Source organism: Anabrus simplex, chromosome 14 (genome assembly GCF_040414725.1).
Source record: "Anabrus simplex isolate iqAnaSimp1 chromosome 14, ASM4041472v1, whole genome shotgun sequence".
Taxonomy (NCBI): domain Eukaryota; kingdom Metazoa; phylum Arthropoda; class Insecta; order Orthoptera; family Tettigoniidae; genus Anabrus; species Anabrus simplex.
The window spans coordinates 90,619,962-90,643,489 of NC_090278.1; the positions used below are offsets into that span (position 1 = coordinate 90,619,962).

The window sequence follows — 23,528 nt, forward strand, 5'->3', positions numbered from 1 at the left end:
GCTCACAGCAGCAAGACCATAACCGCACGGCCAACTTGCCAGGTAATTTTTTTAAAGGGAAGTGTAGGCGGCTAGAATGGTAGGGGCAGACCAAGGTATGAATATGACAAGCAGATTAGAGCATGTGTAGGATGTAACAGTTATGTATAAATGAAAAGGTTAACACAGGATAGGGTGGCATGGAGTGCTGCATCAAACGAGTCTGTGGACTGATGACTCGAATAACAACTTGAACTCATTGGAAACTAGAGTCTTATTACAAAACATCAATTTACTTGGTATTGAATAGGTGAACCTTCACACACCCATTTTAACAGTGTCAAAGGTAAACCACAGATAGTCCAGACACTAAAGTAAACAAGAAAAAGTTAATGCCCATCAGTAAATACAATAACCCCATTTGTTACCTTAGGATCAATCAAAAGCCCAATCAGTGCGTGCAAAAATATTTATACCTCAACACCACTGCAGTGGAACCTCGATTCTCAGTTTTAGGAGGGACCACGGGAAAAATGTACAACATGGGAAAACAGGAAATCCAGGAACAAATTAAAACCATCGACAATTAGGCTAAACTTCACAAAAATGAAATGTATGTAATTGAAATCTTACAAACACTCCTAAAACAAATTACAGTTCTAATGGGCTTTCGCCTACCAAGAAACCGCTGCTAAGTTCGAAGGCCTGCAGATCACGAGGTGTAGCAGGGTCAGTGTGACGAATCCTCTCAGCCATTATTCCTGGCTCTCTAGACCGGGGTCAGCAGCTCAAGATTACATAGCTCCTCAATTCAAGGTAATCACGAAGGCCGAGTGGACCTAGAACCAGTCCTCATATCCAGGTAAAAATGCCTGACCTGTCCGGGAATCGAACCCGAGGCCTGGGTGAGAGGCAGGGAAGACAGATCACGGGGCCGGCTTCAAAAATTAATTACGTAAGTTAAAATTCTAGATACTTTACATTCAGGTTTACAAGGCAAACTTTGTCAGTTCCCCATGAAAACTTCTCTCGGGTCAGCAAACTTGATCAGCCAAACACACCGAAAAATCTCAATGCCAAGCCACGGAAACATTGACCACAAGTAGTTCTTAAATCCTCTACTTACTTAATCCAGTCCTCTTGTACCACGAGGTGTCGAGGATACGAGAGATCTCCATCTACTCCTATCTCCTGTAAAGGCAACGGCCTCTCGTACAGACTCCCCTCTCCTGCAGTGCTTCTCTAATCCCCTCCTCCCAGGTCTTCCTTCCTTCCACTCTCACCTCCCTCATTAACCTCGGCAAGCGGTCTGCCGTCTACATTCGGTGGAAGTGGCCAAAAATTTATATTCTTGGATAGTTTTCGCTAGTGGCTTCATATTCAATACTTTCCAGATGGCTGTATTCCGGATCCTGTCACTCCTGGTTTCATCCTCTACTTTCCGGAGGTATCTCATCTCTGCCGCTTGGATTCTGCTCTTGGTTCTCTCTGTTAGTGCCCAGGATTCGCAGCCATAGGTCAATGTGGGTACAAAGGTGGATTTGTAAACGGCTTACTTTGTGCCCTTTGAGATCTCCTTCTTGTTGAGGAAGTTTGTTCGGATGGCATTAAACAAGCGCCCTGTTGTTCCTATTCATTCTGTTATTTCCTCCTCCATCTTCCTGTCTGAGCTGATGATTGAGCCAAGATACTTGAACTTGGTTACTTGTTCTAATGGTTTACTATCGACCATGATACAGTCTCTCCTCGTTCCTGCTGATAACCATAGTCTTTGTCTTATCCACATTCACCTCCATACCTTTTTTCTTAAGCTTTTCCACCCATACGTTGATGTTGTGTGGTAGGTTTTGCTCGCTGGAGGCAACAACAATCAGGTCATCAGCAAATGCCAGGTCAGAAAATCGTACTGGCCGCATGAGGTAATTTCAGACCGTCAATTTCTTGATTCTCTCATGACACAGTTTCATAATTTGGTCGAGGTACACGATGAAAAGAAAAGGGCTAAAACTGCAGCCTTGCCGGACTTTTTGTCTCTTAGTGAACTCTGCTGACCTTACATTTCCTGTCTGGACATAATTCTGACAGTTCTTGTACAGACTCGTGACTGAACTGCAAAGTGACTTGGAAACTCCATACTCCTTTAGGACTTTCCAGAGTTTGGACCTCGGGACTCTGTCAAATGCCTGTTTCAGGTCAATAAGCGCAGCATAAAGGAGTCTTGTTCTTCTCCAGTAACTTTGCACTGGCCATCCTAACAGTAAATATGAGATCTTGCGTGCTTCTATTTGGACGGAAGCTACACTGAGCTGCTTCAAATTTAGCCTCTACATCCTTTCATAATCTAGTCTCCAGGATCTTTGAGAAGATCTTCCCCGGCACTGATAACAAGGATATGCCACGATCATTACTGAACTGAATGTATTACAGAACTATTTAGAATAGTTTTACTTGAATCCGCCTTATCAATACACCTTATAATGAAGGAAAACTATTTATTTAACTATACATGTTTCGGGAAGTCATCCATTCCCTTCATCAGTGGTTATTTCAAAGAATAAAACAATATAACACTGTCTTTTGTTTTTATAATTCGTAGAAGTATTGTGTCCTAATTTACCATATTAATGAATAAAGAAAACTTATGTTATATTATGAAAATGATCAATACATACAATTTTGCTGAAGTGAATGAGAATGCTTATATAAATTTAAGATCTTCAAGTTTTTCTTCTTTTTGTTCCTTAAAACTATTTTAAATAGCTCTGTAATACATTCAGACTATTCAATACGGATCAACCAATCATATTAACCTGTGGTTAAGTTTATCAACAGATTAATGCACTCTCGATTGTCTCCTTTCTTAAAGATGGGTATGATGACTACCTCCCAATCCCTAGGTATCTTTTTTGTTCTCCAGGCCTCCACAATAATCTTGAATAGAAAGTCTTCTGCATTCTTTCCCAAGTTCCTAATCATTTCTGCGGCGATTCGATCATGCCCTTGGGCCTTTCCATTCTAGTTGTTTAATAGCCAACTGCATTTCATTTATCCTGAAGTCTTCTCCTTCTTCTTGTTCTCCTTCTCTCCCCATCTCCTCTTTTTCCTCACTTGATCATGGGCTGTCTTCATTCTCATTTCCATTCAGTAAATTAAAATATTTTTTCCATCTATCCCTTATTTCTTTCTCTTCTGTTAAGATTTTCCCTTCCTTATCTTTTATAAACTTTAGACGGCACTGTTTCTCCTTTCTCATGTCTTTTAGTGCTCTATAGAACAGCTTCTGGTATCTTTATAATTTTTCTCCATTCTTTGTCCGAATTCTTCCCAGGACTGTCTTTTCGCTATTTTCACTAGGTCTTTAACCTTTCTTCTTTGTTTCTCATACATCTCATGGTCCTCAGCATCCTGGCTTCTTAAGCTTCCATATTTCCTTTTTATTTCTTACTTCTTCCTTGATATCATTCCACCAGCTTGTTCTTTTCTTGTACTCCTCCACCTTTGTTGTTCCAAATACTTTACTTGTCGTTCCTAGAAGTATCTTCTTGAACATGTTCCACTTTCCCTCCAGGTCCATTCCCTTGATCCTCTCCTCTATCCTTTGCTCCTGCACCTCCTTGTTCTCCTTTAACTTGTACACCTTAATCTTTTCTTGCTTGTTGTTCTTAGGTTGTTTCCTCTTTACCTTTGCTGTAGTTTCCATTGTTGTTATCAAGAGAAAATGGTCACTTCCTATTTTGTAGCCACGGTAAACTCTACAATCTGTCACCTTCTGGAGGTGATCTCTCTTCACTAACACAATCTATGATGGAGTGCTCATATGTAATAAAGGCAGGAATTGGGATATGGTGTGTCAACTGAAATGTGTCAGCTAAAGGCATTAGAGATCGCAAAGAAACTTTCATCGGAAGGGTTTAAAGCAAGCTGAGGATGGGTTTGTAATTTTTATAAAAGAAATGGGTTGAGTGTACGAAGGCGTACCTGAATTTCACAGAGGACCTGGTGCCTACGATGAGAAGTTATTGTTGTTTCAGCGTCACATAATTCCGTGTGGAAGGAAAATGCACATTTGCTTTCCCAAATTGGCAACGCAGGCCAGACGCCAGTCTACTTTGAAATGCCAGTGAACAGGACTGTGAATGTTAAGGGTGCGAAAAGTGTTACCATTAGAACAGGTGGTAATGAAAAACAATGGTGTATGGTAATGTTCTGTACTCTCGCCAAAGGAACCAAATTGCTGCCATACGTTGTTCTCAAGCGAGACGCGTCCTAAAAATATACCCGCAGGTGTTGTCAGATTTCAGAACTCCGGCTGGAGTTCACTTGTGGAAGACTGGGTAAAGTGTGTCTGGCAACGTCGCCCTGGTGCATTATTGGGACAAAAGAGCTTGCTTGTTCTCGACAGTTACCACGGCAACACAACAGACGCTGTGAAGAAACATATCAAGGATGGGAAAACCGAACTAGCAGCCATTCTGGGCGGGATGACGTTTATGCTACAGCCACTGGATGTCTGTGTGAACTGTCCATCTAAAGCAGCCTTGAAACAGCTCTATACAGAATGGATGGCAGCTGATAATCACACACTGATGCCAAATGGTCGCATTCAGCGCCTGAAGTTCAGCTGCGGTGTTTGTGGATTTTGACGGCATGGAATCAAATCCCTGGAGACCTCATACAGAAGAGCTTCAGGAAATGTAGCATTTCTAATGCTATGGAAGGCAGCGATGGTGACATTTTGTGGGAAGGTGATGGTGATGAAAGTTCCAAAGTTGGGACTGATGATGATGATGATGAACTCGTTGGATATCGTTCTGGAAATGTTTGTTTACTTTTACTTGTATTTTCTAATCATTTGATGTGCATTAGTAAAGATTGAAAATAATTTTTACTTCACATTTTAAAAAAATTTGTTCTTTCAAAATAAGGGTGCGGGTCTTATTTGATGGCGGGTTGTATTAAAGAATATACGGTATTTCGGGCATGTGAGATATGGGCCCACAGTGCCCGTTGGGCAGTGAGGGGGCTGCCCTCTTTTGGCCTCTGCCCCTGCCATGCTGCGGCTTCAGGACTGATGGTGTTCTCATTCCCTACTCCCTGAGACAAAGATTTTCTTCCTTCAGGGCCAACAGCTGAAGGACTGTCATTTAATCTAGCCTCTCAAGCTCGACCTTACTGGCAAGGATGACCGCGCCAGGAGCTGAAGCTCCCGCCGGCATTGCTCTTGGGATCACTGAGGATCGCAAGCCTCCCCACCACTTCAAGCACGTTAGATAGCCTGCAAAAGCGCCCAACATGATGGTGAAATCCCTTCTTTTTTTTAAAAAAATCTTGCACTGTAATTTGGTCACTGGTATACAGTTCTTAGTACGTTTATGGAAATCTTGTTCCGCATAAATTAGGCCTACATTAACCTTTAAAGGTTATGCAGAACTCGAGAATTTTGTTTTGAAAGTATCGATTCTCGAAAGTTATCGAATGCATTATACTGAATTCTGCCCGTCACTAATCACAAGCAAATTGGAAGGAGAAAAAAAATTCATCAAAAGTACACAAATTTCTGTTATCCATGACCTTGACCTCAAATGGAAAGCACGCTCGCTGCACAAGCCAATACAAGTGGGAAATGACACAAACTTTTAGATCCTATGCTGTGCAAATAAAACAACTGCCGTTTTTATGACATCTTAACATTAAAATGTAAATGTAAAATTCCCAGTCTTATATTAGGACCAAAACTAATAGGCAATCCCAAGAACTCCTTTGGCATTATGTATGTGAGGTGCAACATCTGTTCTGGTCTCTAGAATATAATCGTACACAATAACATTAAAATACAAGATTCGTGTTAAGGAGCAATTTTGATTCCTCTCCGAAAGTTCACTAACTATATAGTGCCCTGAGAGAAGTGCCGCAAACCTATTTGGCAATACAATCGCCAATAAAGTAAAAAAATAGAGAAATCTAACCCTGGACATAATGTAGATGTTTTACAGCTACAAACATTTGATAAAACTACTTCCGTCTTCAAGTAGAGCTGTCTCAGTCCAATTGTTGTGGGCACCCTCCGACTTGTGATTTCCGAGGATTACCTAAACAATACCAGGCGAATGTGATGTTAAGATAGTCCTTTATGAAAGTTCGCCGCCAATCGCTTTTCCAGTACTTTCTCTGATTATCATAGTGACAGGATTCATGAACTTTGAGAAGCAGTAAGCATGAAATTGGAGGCTTTTATATTGATAAGGATTATGAAAATATCATGTAAAGATCATGTGACAAACAACCAAATTCTAAGCAGAATGAAGAAAGACATAGAAGTACTGACCATTGTGAAGTGAAAGCTCTAATACCTGTCATATTATGAGGAACAGATGCTGATACCAGTAACTGCAAGGGAGATGTTGGAAGGGGAAGCATTTCCTGGTTTAACAAATATTAAATCTGAGAATCTTGACACTGAAAGCAACCACACACAGCTATTGCAATGAGTGATTGACAGGAAAGTTACTACAATGGTTGCCAACATGTGGAACTGATAGGGATCAAAAGAAGAAAATCTGCATGCAAGACTTTTGCATTTTTTGCCAATGAAAATCACTCTTCCTCTCTCAACCAAGTGCCTGATCAAAATCTGGATAGCCAAGGGCTAAATAATCGGACATCCTGAGCATGAGGTTACTTGCAATAGATTCGCCAGTTCCTTTTCACTCATCTAGCAAACAGCATGTACACTACAGAACCAAGTGGCAACACATCAAATGTGTCATTTCAGAGATCTCATGGGATCTGGTGTTTTACATGGCTACACTGTTGGGATCTACTTAACCAGCTTACCCATAATATATGAATTCTGTCTTTGATCTACACAAGCATAGGGCTGGAGGAAAGAGGACATCCTGGCTATACTCGTGTTCTCTGTTGATGCAATACAACAGATTTTTTAAAAACTTCACTTCATTTTCCAAAAACATGACAGATAAGAACAACATCTGTCTTCACTATTCTTTAAGCATTTCCTCCTGCCAACTAATACTGAACTAAATACAGTTGGACACACAATCACCCAGTGATGCTGGGAGCTAGTATGACAGGAAGCAAAAAACTAAAACTTCTAATGATTGGAAAATCAGCGAAGCCTCGCTGTTTCTCGGATGTGAATTAATTGCCGGTCATGTACAAAAGCAATCCTCGAAGTCGCGGAAGACAAGATCCATTTACGAATCTTGGATACATGGTATTGACAAGAAGTTAAAACGTAACGGGAGGAAAGGTTATTAGTAACAAAGAGAAGAGACTAACAGACTTTTTCCGAAGGTGTTAACCAAGGTATATTTCTTGTTTCACTACTGTATGTACTGTATCCTGTCTTCTAAAAATTTACTATAATAAGGGTTATAATTAAAGTGATGCCATAAAATAGAGATGGTATATTTCTAAATTCTGTTAATAATAATGTTTCGGTATAAGCCCGCAGACACACGATTCAATTATGTGCTGTGCAAGCTCAAAAATGGTAATTTCTACATCTCAAAATTTTGATAACTCGGCATAAACTTTAGCTCTCGACGTGATTCGAGATATCGAGGTTCCACTGCAGATGGTGGGGCTTCAATGTGCACTGAGGGGCCATCTAGGCAGATTATCAGTCTTGTGAAGGAAATTTGGGATAAGAAGAAAGCTGGATAAACACAGAGCACAGGAGGAGATAAGAATAAAATAAAAATGAATTCAGGCAGGAAATGACTAGGAACACTTGAGATAAGGAACAAGCAACAGATAAAGTCATATAAAATTCAAACATACAGGCTCAAATTCTACCTATAATATATGTGATGACTCCGTTGACTATGATTCAAGTTGGGCGAGGGCTCGTAGAGACAGCAGATTTCCCTGATTTGTTTAAGAGCAGGCAGTGCCCATTTGTCCCCACTTTTCAGCTCCTCAACACAATTGTCCAACCACACAGTCTTTTGAGCATCACGCTCCTGAGAACAACTATAGTCCAGGATCTTCACATGCGCTGTAAGGGCCTGGTCCATGATCTCTGTCGGAACATCATCCGAATGTGCGAGGTTCCAGAAGAGGGTAAGGACCTGCAGCAAATAAATTTACACCACATAACTGCTGTACTATATCAGTATATAAAACAAATTTTGACTAGTTGGCTAAAAACAAAAATGTATATATGCCGTCCAGCAACACATGGCTAATTCAAACTTTCATAAAAGATATCCTCTCTGTTGTTTACCTGGTCTTTTCTTAAAAAAATTGCACAGAATTTGGAAATTTATCAAATATCTCCCTTGGTAAATTATTCTAATCCCTAACTCCCCTTCCTATAAACAAATATTTGCCCCAATTTGACCTCTTGAATTCCAACTTTATCTTCACATTGTGCTCTTTTCTACGTAAAAACAAAAAACAAAACAACAACACAAACTTATTCATCTACTAAAGTCATTCCACACCATCTCTCCACTGACAGCTCGGAATACAAGACCTCATTACAAGTAATGAATCTCATTATTGTGACCGTATTGAAGCTTAGTATATTAAAAAGTTTCAAAAAAGTTTATTAACCCTCCAAGTGGTACGTAAAATCCTCTTTAAGTGATAAGTGACTGTAACGGCTTCGTACAAGTTTTTTTTAATTCATAAGAAATACAAAATGATAGTAAAATATATGATATTGCATATCTTTTTGTTCAGTATAAACTAAAGAATGTGATTATGTAATAATATTTGGTACAGACCTTGATTCCATTTCATTGGGGGCAGTGAATTACAAATTTTCACTTTTGAAAAAAACAATGTTTCAACTTTCATACGTAGCTTCAAAACTATAGAAGACTGAAACAAAAGGTAAATGTACAAAATGTTCACCATTTTGTTAGCAACAAAAGACTTGAAGAGTACATATTTACTGTAAAAACTGAAGAACAGAAAGTTATGTACAAAAAACCAAAACTATGCACATCTCCTCTTTGGGGATAATTCTTTACTTCAAGTCACTTGCAAGAGTTTTTCTTTTCCTCCCCTTTACTATGGGCCTGTAGAAGTGCTTCAACTTATGGTAGCAGGTAGGATGGATGCCACAATTACACTTAGGGCACCAGAAGTTGCTTCGCTTTCTTTTTATGGCAGGATCTTCTTTACAAACTATACATTATCTTTCTTTTCACCCAGGTAAATGTTGAAGAGAATGTTCATCTTTTTGGCTGAGTCTTGGATGTTCAGGCTGAACTCCATCTGCTAAATCTAATACAATGCAGTCCACAAACTCATTTCGGTCTACAGGCTTATCTGTATTTTTAGAATACAAAACAAATGCATCAAATACAGCGATGTCGAGAAGGTTGAAAAATATTTTCCCCCCAATATTTCTTAGTGGTTCTGCTACAGGACAGATGATAAATGGTTTTGTCACTTATCAACACACCCCATTTTTAAGTTATATTTATTAATTAAAACTGGTTTCACTGCCCTGCTTCTTTTCCTGCTGGTTATCATCCTAACTTCTGCATGACAACCGGTTGTCAGGAGGTATACGGGTTTTCTGTTTACTTTTTGCTTATATCTCACTAACAGTATTTTGTTTTGCCTGTGGTAAATACTTTCCTGAGCACCTAATTTGGCTTGGATTACCTTTTTTGATAAGTCCTTAGTATTCTTGTTTACTGTGCCAGTAAGAAAGGTTTTTTGTTCTAGCAATGTGCGGGCCAACAGCAACTTTGTGTAAAAGTTGTCGGTAAAAATACGATAACTCTTATTCAGCAGATTGTGTCGCCGGTGGCGAGTTGATAGAATCGGTAGAATCATTTAATACTGAAAATTTGTTGTGAAATAGTCATTGAAAGACATTTTTGAATAATTCGAGTGAAGATTTTTTTTTTTTGTTGCTGAAAATTTATGTAAATTTTTGTGTGTTTTATTTCTGGTCAAATTTTGTGATTTAAAGAATTTTCAGGACTTACAGGAAAGACTGTGAACTGTTGATATTTAATAATCATTATGAGTGTTGGAAGACATTGATATTGGAGATCTCCAGTTAATATGTTTGTTGTAACCCATTTTTTGTATCACCCTGTAGTTGCCATGTGGAGGCTTTGATCACGAAATCGCCGAGTTTTGCAATTGAAACCTCTAGAATATATTCCCCACATTACCATAAATGGTGCTGTAATGCCATTGGCGAAAATAACATTACTTTGTATTAGTGAAACTTCAGGTCAAATCATAGGTAGCTTCCCTGATTGGCTGTTCGAGTATTTCCCAATTTCCGGCCTTTTGGCTCCTGAACAGGAGCAAGGCTGTGTTCAGAGTCTTTGGTTTTCTAACGTCTTAACGATAAGAAGCACCTTGTAAGGCGGTCCGCTTAGTGGCTCCAGTCATCTCGGGGTAAGCATGTTTTCTCTTTTCTCAAGTGTTAAATTAAAATGTAAATTCATTTGTTCGGAGTTTACCTTAGACACTGGTTTTCACCGTTTTGATTTTGTAATACCTTAGTTCGTCAGCTAGGCATAATCCTTTGTTTTGGAGGCAATTCCTTTTATTAACCTTTTGTGCAAATGTAAATTTTAATTTTCCTTCTGAGTTGCCTCCAGTAATTCCGCGTCAATTTAGTGCACACCTGTTGAGCTATGCGTCCCTCACTGATGTGTATTAGGAGCCTCTGCGCTAAATTTATTTCCGTTGTTTTCTTTCCTTGTAACATTTTTAGATTGCCTTGTAAGATGTTTGTAATTATGTCATATTCCCCGTTAAATTTTCCTTGTAAATTTCAACGTCGAAGTTATGCTCAACTATTTAAATGTAATTGTAATATTGTGTAGATATTTACTTTTCTGAAGAACCACCAATAGGAACCTCGTGGTTCAATTTAACCTTTTTCTTAATTGATGATATTATCCTTTTAATTGGTGTTCTTTATACTTTGTTTAAATTCTATATGTTGCGTAGTCAGACAAAGGGTTAATGTTTTCACGTTTCTTTCACTACAACGTCACGTAAGATGATATCCTCTGTAGGGTTTCCCGGCCTGCTTCCCATGCATCCTTTCTCTAGTTGTCATGTTGGTTATCCTGCGTAGGCATGCATTGTTGAAATTTAAAATGATTTTCCGAGTGTATCATCGGCCGACTATCTTTCAGGTTTGTTATTTTGGATTATTAAATCATTACTGGTTTTATATGTACCTTGTATTATGTGCTCTCTTCTGTAATAGGGGAGGGGGTTACAGATTGCATTTTGTCACTTGATCCATAACCACTTTGAGTAAATGGATCATTTCCTACAGGAAGGAAGTGTCTGCCACTATACAAAGCTACATGCACTATATAGCTTGAATCGCTATCACATAATTAAAATTTTTTGATGCCATATCTAGCGTTTCTTGTTCGGCATATACTGAATAAACACACATCGGTTTTTCATTCCAATGAGCGATTCATCGATTGACAGGTTCTGACTAGGCACGTAATGTTCTTTTAGTTGGTTATTTATGTAGTCATAAAATGCCCTAATTTTGTACCAAGGGTCATAGTCAGCTGCGTGGTTACGTGGTACTGCTTGTTTCGAGCTGAGATGGATCATTGAACTGATTGCTTGAAATCTATTTATGGACATTGTGTTGGAAAAGAAGGCAATGTATCTATTTTGTTTCATACTCCAACAATCAACATTTTTCATCCTAATCAAACCCATATTCAAGATCAATGCAACATATTTCTTCATCTCAGAAGTAGTTACCTCAACCCATTTTTGAAGCCGGGAAAATTGTTTCATGTCACCTGACTCTCTTTTGTTTTTTAGAGTACTGTTGGCATATGCATTAGTTTCTCTTACCAACATGTCCCAGGTGAAATGAGTAAAAAATACGTAAAAGTATTCTATGGGTTTGGAGTTTCTGGGAGGGCAGTTTTTTATGCCTACATTCCTCACAGTAAAGTCATTCTCAATGTTTAGTTCTGGTTCAGGTGGTAGAACATAAACCCAATTTGAATGGGGTAATCTATGTACAAGGGGAATAGAAGAGTCTGGTACACTAGAATCACTGTCAGTAGTTGACTCAGCACCATCAGAATGTACAAAATCATCCTCTCTTTCTGACGAGTCACCACCCAAAGAAACTGCTTCTGGTATTTCGTCACCTGGCATCACTGAAAACAATCTTCATAATCTTCTTCTAACATATCCCGAATATCGTCAGAACAACACGGATCGCACATTTTAGTTTATTGAAACACTAATCAATCAAGTAGAACAACAATAGAACAATAGAACACTGCCATGCGGTGTGGCGCTTTGAGCGACAAGGACGCTAAGAGTTGTTTTAGACAGTGCTAAAGCATAGAAACCTATTCGATAATTCAGCTAGATGAATCAAAATAGGCAATGAACTGAACTATCGATTAGTGAAAAGTTTGACTATATTCATTAAACGGTTGCTGAGCAACATGGCTATAAAGAAATGAGTCGTTACTAACGTCTTTATAATTTCACAGAGGCATAAATGAGTCGTTAAAAGGTTTCGTAATACCGTATTTCCTCGTGTTTTAGAACCCTCCTGGCTTTTCGAGACTAACAAAATTTTAAAAATTGAAGCTCGCATATAAGATCCCCCAACGTAATTCGTCAGAGAAGAACGATTCCGCTTCGTAGCATTTAAGGACACTTCCTCTTGATACTTTGTCAATATATGAATTTTTCATCTAAACGTGTTATGTGGCTGAAGATGTTAATAATATACGAAACATGTACCACTTTTAAACAATAAGTTGCCTTAAGCAACTAATGTATCAACAAGGTGGAAAATAAAAAATACTTAGTTGTGAATCTATTTAAGTGTGATACAGACCATGAATATGATTTTATGTAATCGCAGCGGGCAGTCATACTGCAGTTCCGATGACATCACACAAATGCGTGAACAGTTCTGTGTATCCGACCTGTGTAATGTAAGCACGCATCAGAGTCATGGGGCATATCTGTATTTTGTAGATATCTTCATTTCTGTAACGTACAACGGAACTTGCAACGCACTACAGCTCCGATGATGTCACACAAATAGGTGAACAGTTTCATATGTCCGACCCACACATTGCAAGCACGCATTAGTCGTGCAATATGTCTGCGTTTTGTAGTTTAAAAAGTCCACCTCTGCAGCGTAATAGCAAAATTACTTGCCGTTCTCAGGGGGACGAGTTTGATTCAAGGTACTGCCGGAGATTTAAGAATGGCAGGAAGGTTGGTGTGCGGTAATATGTTACATGCAGCTCACCTGCATTGGGAGCGTGCCTGAAACGTGCTGCACCACCTCGGGATGTGAACAAGAGTTTAGTTTAGAAATATTCACAAATGTTTCTATTAATATAGCAGGTGAGATCATTAACACTGATCGTTTAATATCTCTTAAGTCAGGCCAATACAGTCCATTTTTGGAGGAGTAAGTTTAAAACGTGATAACAGCAATCCAATTCTAACGACGGTCTTACTCCTCAACGTACTTACCAAATCATACTAAGCATTAATAAAAAAACATGGAGACTACGAACATACAAAATTAAATATTATGATAATAAAACGTATTACTCCCACACCTTTAGAAATCCATAAACATGGCAAATTTTCCTGTTATTAATTTTTTTTCATCATGGAACTTATGGCATTATCCATGCCCTTAGAGACAGCATGCCTAACAAACAATGCAGTCTCTCTATCTCAGTTACAGCTGTTTAGATAAATCCCAATGTGACAAATGTAGAGAACAAGTATGAAATATATTTAAAATAAAAATAACGCTTTGGCTTTCAACAAATACAATTATACAAAGAATATTTCCAGTTACAATTTGGAAGTTCAACTCCCACAGAACACAAAGCGATCAGCTGGTGGTCTGGCAACCTTTAAACAACACGACTTTATTCGAAAGGGGTGGAACATTCACCAACAGGGAGAATACGAAGACCATCTCCAAAAAGTATCAGTGAATAGATTCTGAATGTTTGGGCTTGGCCTCTAATCAGGAACAAAACTATTGCAGAAAGTTTCAAAAACACCGGGATTTTGATGGCAGTGAAGATGACATCATTTGGAATGACGAAAATGCCAGTGGCAGGGAAGCTGGTGGCACAGGCGACAAGCAGTGATTAGGTTGACCATATGATAGGCCTGCTGCTCAACTGACAGAGCCAAATGACTGGCATCAAGTTTATGTTCTTTTGTATTAATTCCGTATAACATTGAAAAACAGGTAGCAAGTAGTGGTCCTCTTCGGAGGCAGGCCTGCCCAGGGAGTGGTGCCCCTGCCTATGAGTGTCCCAGAGCACACTGACCCAGTGTGTAACATTAGGTAAAGGTCCCAGCTCACGGTTACGAACAAAGACCTCAATGGAATATACAGAGAAAAGATGGGCTTTGGAACGGTGGAGATTGCGGAAAAGGCAGCCCAATACTCGAGGAATGGTATGAGTACACTATTCATCAGCAGCCTTTGTTTCCCATTTTAGGGGTGGCTGCAAGGGCGCAAGTTCCCCATGTAGGGTGGCCTGAATAATTGCATTGAACAATAATTTATGGTAGAGAGAAAAAAGGTAGACCCTCCTCATTTTACCTCATATGTTGCAGATCTCTGCCTGTCCTTAGTTTTTCTACTTGGGATACAGCCGAACCTCGATAATTCGAAATTGGCTCATTAAAATACCACCTAATTCGAAGAAGCTCTGGTTGCCGGAAACGGGGTACGGTTTTGCACGTTATTTTAATTGTTTTATTCCAAATAAGGATAATTCGTCATTCGAAGAACGTCACTCTCATTACTGAAATTCAGACCTTTAATTCAAAACAGCCTTCAAATTAAAAAATAAATAAATAGTATTTTAAATAAGTAATTTAAATTCAAAATTTATTCACAATGATAGAACGAGTCTTCTGGAATGTGCAGGTTAGCTTTCCGCACTTTTACTTCGGTGTGTCTACAGTGTACTTCATATTTGCTAAGTTCGAGTGAAATCTTAATTCTTTTGTATTCAGCGTTTTAAGGAACGCCACAATATCACATAGCAGGCAGTGTGCGGAGAAGCAGAATCTGCGAATATTGGTTCATATAATCAATCGTACGCAACAAATAATATTGTTAATGTAGGTGAAACTGCATTATTTTTTATGGTTTTAAAGGAGAGAAGTGTGCCAGCTGGGAAATCATAAGGGGTGGGTGTCATTATACTGTGTTGCGTGTTGCAAAGCACACGAAAGAGAGAGAGTTCCTCCCCTTGTCATAGGAAGGTTCAATAAGCCACAATGTTTTAAGGGTGCCTGGCACTTTCTGTGCAAATACAAGGCATCTAATAAATGCAAACAGTACAGTAATCCAAAGAATAAAGCTTTTGCACAGGGGAGCCAGTACAATTTGTCCTCTTCTTTGAATCATGGGTTTTTCCCTATCATTGCGTGACGTTATGTTTGTCAATGAGTTATCCAAGTCCATTATTTGAATACTGTAAATGCACCTTGTAGGATGCATTCTGGAAATACAGTAGTTTTTTTCCATGGCATCTGAAAGGTTTTAAGTGTGAATCAAGGTTAATTTCAAGCACTAATGGGTCTTAGAATATTTTGTGACGCCGCAAGGGTTGCCATTTCTGAATTACGAGTTTGCGGTTAATTCAAAATAGCGTAATCCGAAGTCCGATTTTTGTGTGCCAATGACTTTGAATTAATGAGTTTTTACTGTATATCGAAAGTATCCAGACACCCCCTATGTAAATGTAAAGTAGAGAACTTAAATGTCTTCAAGATTGCTATAAAAGCCGGCAGAGTGATTATTCAATGCTGCAAGATAGGTGCAGAATGGGTGGTGCGAGGGAGATCTACAGACTTTGAATGTGAAAATGTTACTTGCTGCCACACGAGTCAGCTGCCCAAGTTAACCGTCAGGGACATGATTGGGAACTGCAAAGGGACAACACAACCCCCACAAAACCACTGCCAGCTAGGTCACGCGTTGAATTCAAGAGCACGGTGTAATACCATCACCCATGAATTCTGTATTGCAACTTGTGTGCAGTTAGCTCCATGAAAGTGTGCTGGGTAGTGTAAGGACTGGGGCCCCACGCTACACATCACACATTCCGCTGATAAATGCTAAGCACAGCATTTGTTGGTTTAAGGAGCATATACACTGATCAGTAGACAACTGGAGACAAGAGATCTGGAGTGATAAATCATTCCATGCCACGTAGTAGTCAGATAAAGAGGATTTGCATGTGGTGAATGCCCCAAGAATAATATAAGCCAGCCTGTACAGTGCACACAGTGAATATTGGCTAAGGTAGGGTGACAGCGCAGGGTTGTTTTTGAAGGAAAGAACCTCATCTTCTCATTATACTTCAGAAGCGGGCAAAGAGAACATTCTGATCTGATGCTTCTTGGGTTCAGCAGAAGACAAGTTAGGAGGTTATCACCACGAGTTTCAGCATGATAAAGCTCAATGCTAGAATGTGGAGCCCGTTCGCAAGTGGTATGTGGACAATAAGGTTCCAGAAATGGAGGTCAGAGCCCTGACTTCAATCCCAGGACAACTAGAACAGCAACCTCACTTAAGGCCTCAGCAACCCGTATCACTAACAGTGCTTAATACAGTGCTGCAGGAAGAATGGTCCTACAGTCTCCCTGGCAGAGTTCCAAGATGTAATAAAGGGTGGGCCCTATAAAGATGACGGGAAGTGGCACAATCCACATTAATTAATGTCCCAGAATATCCGACCTAGAAGACAGATTTAAGTCAGTGTCTGGACACTTCTAATCAGATGGTATGTTTGCGTAGAACTTGCCTGTAATTTCTGAGCACAAAGGAGGGGGAGTGACAGGAACACAAAACTTAATATCATTTAACTAGTGGTAGAAAGACGACTGTGCACTAATAAATAATGTACTTTGCTGCATTAACCACTCACCTTGTGGGCCATGACACCATCCTTATCATCTTCTGCCAAGCGTCGTATGAGTTCCAACAACTTCTCCCTCTGTTTTTTGTTTGCATTCGTCCAGCTGGCCTGAAAATTAAAAAAAACAACCTAACTTTATACTGTATGCAGTTTTACAACGAAGGAATTAATTGAAAAATATAGTGTTCTCAAAAGTTATACACTAAAACAAATATAAATACATAATAATTTGAAGCAAGTCATTTGCCGAGACACAACATTTGGAACGATGTTCAACAGGGTTATTATTTTTACTTGAAAACTGTATCCCATTTGACATAGTCCCATCAGACTCAGTATACTCAGAAAAATACTTTTTACAATGAATAATGTAAACCAAAAAATTTATATGTTATAATAAAAATTGTCTCTCAATTGCAACCAAACTTAAACACTACAAAACAGTCACCCAGCCACAAATTACATATGCATGTGAAACATTATTCAATACAACAAACACAGTTGCAATAGATACAGTACTCAAGTTAGAAAGGAGAATAGCGAGAACAGTTTAAATCAAAATTATCAAGTAAACGGAGTCTGGAGATTAGCTTCCAATAAAACAGTTTACAAAGAAATAGAACCTATGACTAGCACAATGAAAAAGAAAATATTATCATTCTCAGGGCATCTAATACGGTCACCAGAAAAATAGGATCAGTAGAAAAATAGAAAAATTATGGAAGAGTAAGAGTAATATTAGATGGATCAAAGAACTTAAAGACGACATGAGAGAGTTACATATTACAATAGAAAATTTAAAATACAAAACAAATACACTCAAGATATTGAAAAATAAACATGCTAGACAACAGACGAAAATCAACAAGCAGAGAATAGGAAGAGTGATTCCAGAAGCAGAAAGAAAATTATGCTCGGAAAGGATGAAACAGTATTGGGCTGACGAAAAGAAGAACCACCTCCATAAACCTGACTAAACTAGTATTATGTTGGCTAAAAAATTAAATAAAATAAATATGTATGTATGTAATGAGCTAAATTTGGCATGAATTCTTCAGCACCACTGCAACAATTTCGTCTTGTAAAGATTGTGATAACCCGAATTCCATCCAAAACAAATCAAAGAATTTCAGAATAACACTGCGAGACCCTATTAGAAGTCCCATTACTTCCAGATGCTTCAAGGTTACCATTACCAAGATCTTAGTATTTCAGTTTTCGTTATGCCACATCTCTCTATCCTGGGAAACAAGACACTGCGTAATGAATTCCAGTAACACTTTCTCCACTGGGTGCCATTATTATTGTATTCTTTTTAGAATACGCTTTTACATTGCATCGACACAGATAAGTCTTATGGTAACAATGTGATAGGAAAGTTTTAGGAGAGGGAAGGAAGCGGCCGTGGCCTTACGTAAGGTACAGTCCCAACATTTTCCTGGTATGAAAATGGGAAACCATCTTCAGGACTGCCAAGGGAAAAGTTCAAACCCATCCCTTGAATGCAAGCTCACCACTGCGCGACCCTAATCAAATGGCCAACTTGTTCGTAGAGGGGCCATTAATTCCATCCAAAGAAACTTCTCTGCAAAAGCTGTTGGTCCCTCCAGGGAGTTCTTTGCTGCGATCCAACACTCGGCATAAGAGTTACTGGTCGTATGGTCAACTCATTTTAATATAGCACCTTCCCGGTAAAAAAGGCAATGATCATGGCCATTAGCTTAAAACAGTGTTGTATCTAGACATTTATTTATTGTATGGCTTTTAGTGCCGGGAGTGTCTGAGGACATATTCGGCTCATCAGGTGCAGGACTTTCTATTTGACGCCTACGGGCTACTTGCATATCAGGATGCCAGATAATGATGAAAGAGAAGGAGAAACCTGGTGTTGGCACACAGCCTACTCCTGTCGATCAATCAATCCACCACCAATGACTTGCATTTAGTAATAATGTTATTTGCTTTACGTCCCACTAACTACTTTTTCGGTCTTCGGAGACGCCGAGGTGCCGGAATTTAGTCCCGCGGGAGTTCTTGTACGTGCCAGTAAATCTACCGACACGAGGCTGACGTATTTGAGCACCTTCAAATACCACCGGACTGAGCCAGGATTGAACCTGCCACGTTGGGGTCAGAAGGCCAGCGCCTTAACCGTCTGAGCCACTCAGCCCGGCGGACTTGCATTTAAGGCAGTCGCATAGGCGGCAGATTCCCTATCAATTTGGATTGATACTTTCACTGCCCGTAATAATAGACATAATAATGCAGCTTTTGGGCTTTCGCTATGTCAAGAAAACAAGGAGAAATGTTTTATGTTTCGCAGACACTTTGCTTCGCATCGTCGAAAGAGAAAACATGTCTGTCCACAAGAAAGACTTCTCTAATATTAGAGCCTTCCTCTCACAGACACTACCTTACGAAAGAGACTGGCAGTTATGTATTTGGGAGAATGGGTCTCTGCAAATCAGAGCGAAAACCTAGCCATAGATGCCAGATGTACCAAGTTTGAAAGGGCTTATCACTCCTGTCATAGTATCTATAAGTGCCTCTCCAAGAAAAACTCAGACACTACATCTGTTCTGTATGCTTCTGAGCGCCTTATAATGGTCAGGAAGCGCCCACTCAGAAAGCTGGAGTTAAAAGATAGGAAGATCCTGAGGAGGATATTATGACCAATCAGAGAAGAAGGAAGAAGTTACAGAATCCACCATAATGATGAACTGTGTGAACATCAGTAGGACATAGTCACGTCTATAAGGAAAAGGTGCCTGACCTTTTATAGCTACTTGGCCCATCTGGATTCCGAAAGACTCACCAACAGGATATTCACAGTAACAGGAAGAGACAAGGCTTCTAAGAACAAATGGATCACATCAGTTAAATCGTATATGGAACAACTAGATATCCCACTGGGACAAACTCGGTACCAACTCCTGTTCCGTCAAGCCATCCAACAGGGAGTTTTCACAACGTCCCTTACAAGTAAGAAGACTACAGAAACTAAGTGGACAGAGGAGAGAAAGCTGGCTCATAGTCAGCAAATGAACAAGTACTGGAAGAAGAAGAAGAAGAAGAAGAAGACGACAGCAACTTTACCGAAGAGTATAGACGAGCCCTGTGGTCCTCAGTAGGCCTAAACAACAAAGAAGAAGATGCCTTTCGTCAAAAGAATGATCACACAGTCCACACATGCAGTTCACATTAGGTTTATGGTAACATTCTGACTTGCAGAGTTTGTGGTGGTATCTGTGTATGGCTAGTGAATTCATCAAGTGTTGTAGGTCTTGATTTGCGCCAGACCATGATCTTTAAGAGACATGAACTTCATGTTGAATGGTCCGTATTTAACTGTGTGATTACATATAAAATTATAAAATTAAAAGTTTAGTTTAACAGTTCCACCTTTTCAATACAAAATTTTTGTAATGCGGGTTACATTACAAATGAAACATTTATTTTGAACTAATTTTGACCGAAGTCAAGGTCATCATCAGCCAACACCACGAATAGCACAACATATTAAACAGTCCAGAAACAACATACATTTATCACAGAAACATTGTGGTTTGACACAATAAAATTAAAAGTTTTGATCAATCTGGATGCTGAAGATTCTTGAAAATGTGTGTATCCTTTGCTACAAAGTTCTGACAGCTATAAGTCATATGATGACTGCCACCGTATGATGAGAAAGTTCTATTAGAAGATGGCTAATTATGGAATGCAAATTAGTGCAGATGAAAAGCAAGATGACCGCATTGACTAGAGAAAGAGAAGGAAAAGGTACAAATAAACATCAGAGGGATATAGTTTTAAAACCTGAATGATGCGAGGGATACTTTTGATTTGTTATATTTCATCATTTGGAACTAGTGGAGGATTTTACAGGGTATGTCCCAAATTACAGTAATTTTTGCCATACAACACCTAAAATAATGGGTAAACGATTTGCCCTACCTTTAAATTGGGGATAGCTTCTCAAATTGGATAGGAAGAGCTTTGCGACAGATTGGAGGGAAATAAACTGAGATGGTTTGAATTAAGGAAGGAGAACGAGTTTGAATTAGATTGTAGTGGTTCGACTCTTAAAAACAAGAACCTGGATTGGAACACAGTGGCTGCATAGAGGAAGGTGGAAAAATGCCAGTAACAAACAGACCTGGATGGAACTGGAAAATGGGAATTGATGATTGAAGAGGTTGTAAATCAGAAAAATATAAAGCTTTACATAAAAGTAATTTCCTCATTATTTTCCACCAAAGTTTCTTTTAAGCACTGTAGTGCATATGGCAATAAAATTCCTACGGTACAGTTGCATACAAGAACTAATACCAACCTGAAAACAGTCAAAGAGATGGTCTAGCTGCTCTGGAGAGAAGTCCCACGCTAATTTGGCGAGTAGATCATGCACATTCTTTACTATTGCCTCATGTTTGCCAGCCTGAGCAGCCCACACATTGTCCAAATCCTCCAACGTGAGCGCCCGCTCCTTGATGATGAAACGCAAGATCTTCTCCAATTTCTCCACGTATTGCGGCTGGTGAAGGGAGTCCCGCAGTACAATCTGAAGGACTCTGTTCTCCTTGATCCACTTCTATAACCCAGAGATATAAAGCAATTGACAATTTTCTATAAAAATTTTGATGAATACCAAATCAAAGAATTGAAGGTAGGCATAAAAGGTTTTAAATATTATTGGTATTAACAAACTCAAGAAACAGTAACATATTTTGGAAGATCTGTGGCATCACAACACCTACAGAGATGTAACATACTGTGATGAGGAATACTTTAAAGATACAAAAGACCACCAATTACCCATTTATGCAAACATCGATCATCTGCAGATTGACAGGTTTCAATCGAGGCACCTATTTGTAAGGAAGAGAAGCTTCCAGCAACCAACTTCGATCTCAGCGAGCAGTGCCACAGAAATGGAGATAGTTCACACCCCCAGAGTTCAGAACTGCTGCTGATCATAATAAAAGGTGAGTGGCTTTGATCCTTGAGAGCTTTAGACCAATTTAAACCAGATTCAGACAAATCATGAGATATATGGAGATGTGTCCAAATGGGAAAAGATCCGTACAATGTTGTAACTCTGGCGCTGTGAAGCAAACACTGTGTTCCCAGATCTTACAGGAGTTAAAGGAATTATGTGTTCTATTATGTCTAATTGTGTTTTAGTGTTCTTTGTACCTGGTGTGGAAATTACATTTTAACTGGCAGATATCTGTGCCTTTACAATTTGGTTCTTGGCATCTAAGTTCATGCATACCTGATTTGCAAAAATGGGTCTTTTGAAAATATGACAGCATTTACTAATTTATTTTTGTTTGTTCTGAATGCTATTTTAAGACACTGCTTTTTTAATGCATTAGCAAACACGTACATGAAAAACACTCAGCATATTACGGACATCAGCACAGATCTGACGGTTGGATGCCTTTCCTCATGGCAACCCTATATGGAAGGAGATATTCACTACTGCGTGTTTCTGTGGTGGTTGTGCACAGATGAAAAATGTGTGTTGAGACCATCACAAAGACCCAGTCCCTGAACCAAAGTAATTAACTATATGCAGTTAAAATCTTCGACCTGGTTCAGAATTGAACAGGGGCCCTCTGAACCAAAGGCCAGGAGGCTTACCATTCTGTCGAAGACCAGACAACTGTTCAAACTTCAACCAATTATATTTCACGTATTCACTAGTGCTCACTAAACATCCCCTAAATCATACCTGCCAACTTTTAGAAATCAAAAATAGGAAGATTTTTTAAATTCTTGGATTTCATCACAAATTCCACCACGGTCTAGGTGAAAAAAGATCAGGATAAAAGGCAACATATCTACAGTTGCAATGCGAATTGACGATTAAATTTACAATCTCATATTAAGAATATATGAAAATGATTACAAGAAAATGTACCTAATCATTCTCAATTATTACACACACAAATAATATTTATGTCACACCGACACATGCAACAGAATCCATCCTTTATCAGACAATAAAATGAACGGAAATTTAAAGATAGGCCTATCTCTGAACAATTGGAGATAACAAGTTATATTTTTTGGCTATAACGAGAAGAGAAAATACCAGAAGCCGTCATCAACATAACCCCCTTAAATACATACAACTCATTAAAATTATGCAGTTTAATATGCGAAACTACCACATACAAAACAATTCAATATGTCTCATACATTATTAATACGACTTTGACAGGGGAGGAGGAAGCATAGAAACGCAAGAAAAAATATGTGGCCTACAACTCTGACGAAACTACGCAGAGAAACGATGTTAACAGCGCGCGAATAACACAATAACCAACTCATTCTTTCGTCCCGATTAACTGAGTTGCTAGCACGTGCTAGCCTCTCTTGCTTGCAGTACGACTGCCGTTATGAATCCCCAGCTGTATGAAGCACACACGCTGCTGTGATGAGTGTGAAACACTATACACAAAGACGACAGACGAAACACTCGATAAATAAAGCATCAAATAAATATGCTTGATAATGAGGTTTCATTAATTACAAAAACACGTAAGAATTTATCCTATATCCCAGGGGAAGAGCATTGACCATAAGAGAGATCAA

The 23,528-nt window shown here is 39.1% G+C and overlaps 1 protein-coding gene across 2 annotated transcripts in view; it reads right to left on the reverse strand.

Annotated features, from left to right (window-relative positions):
• faf (ubiquitin carboxyl-terminal hydrolase-like faf) overlaps positions 1 to 23,528 on the reverse strand; it is a 299,786-nt gene that overhangs the window by 198,044 nt on the left and 78,214 nt on the right. For both annotated transcript variants that reach the window (XM_067158104.2, XM_067158103.2), the window contains exons 9-11: positions 21,259 to 21,516; positions 16,932 to 17,030; positions 7,798 to 8,072 (exon numbers count right to left, since the gene is read on the reverse strand). In XM_067158104.2, coding sequence (XP_067014205.2) covers positions 7,798 to 8,072; positions 16,932 to 17,030; positions 21,259 to 21,516 — 632 coding nt within the window. The remainder of the gene's footprint in view (positions 1 to 7,797; positions 8,073 to 16,931; positions 17,031 to 21,258; positions 21,517 to 23,528) is intronic.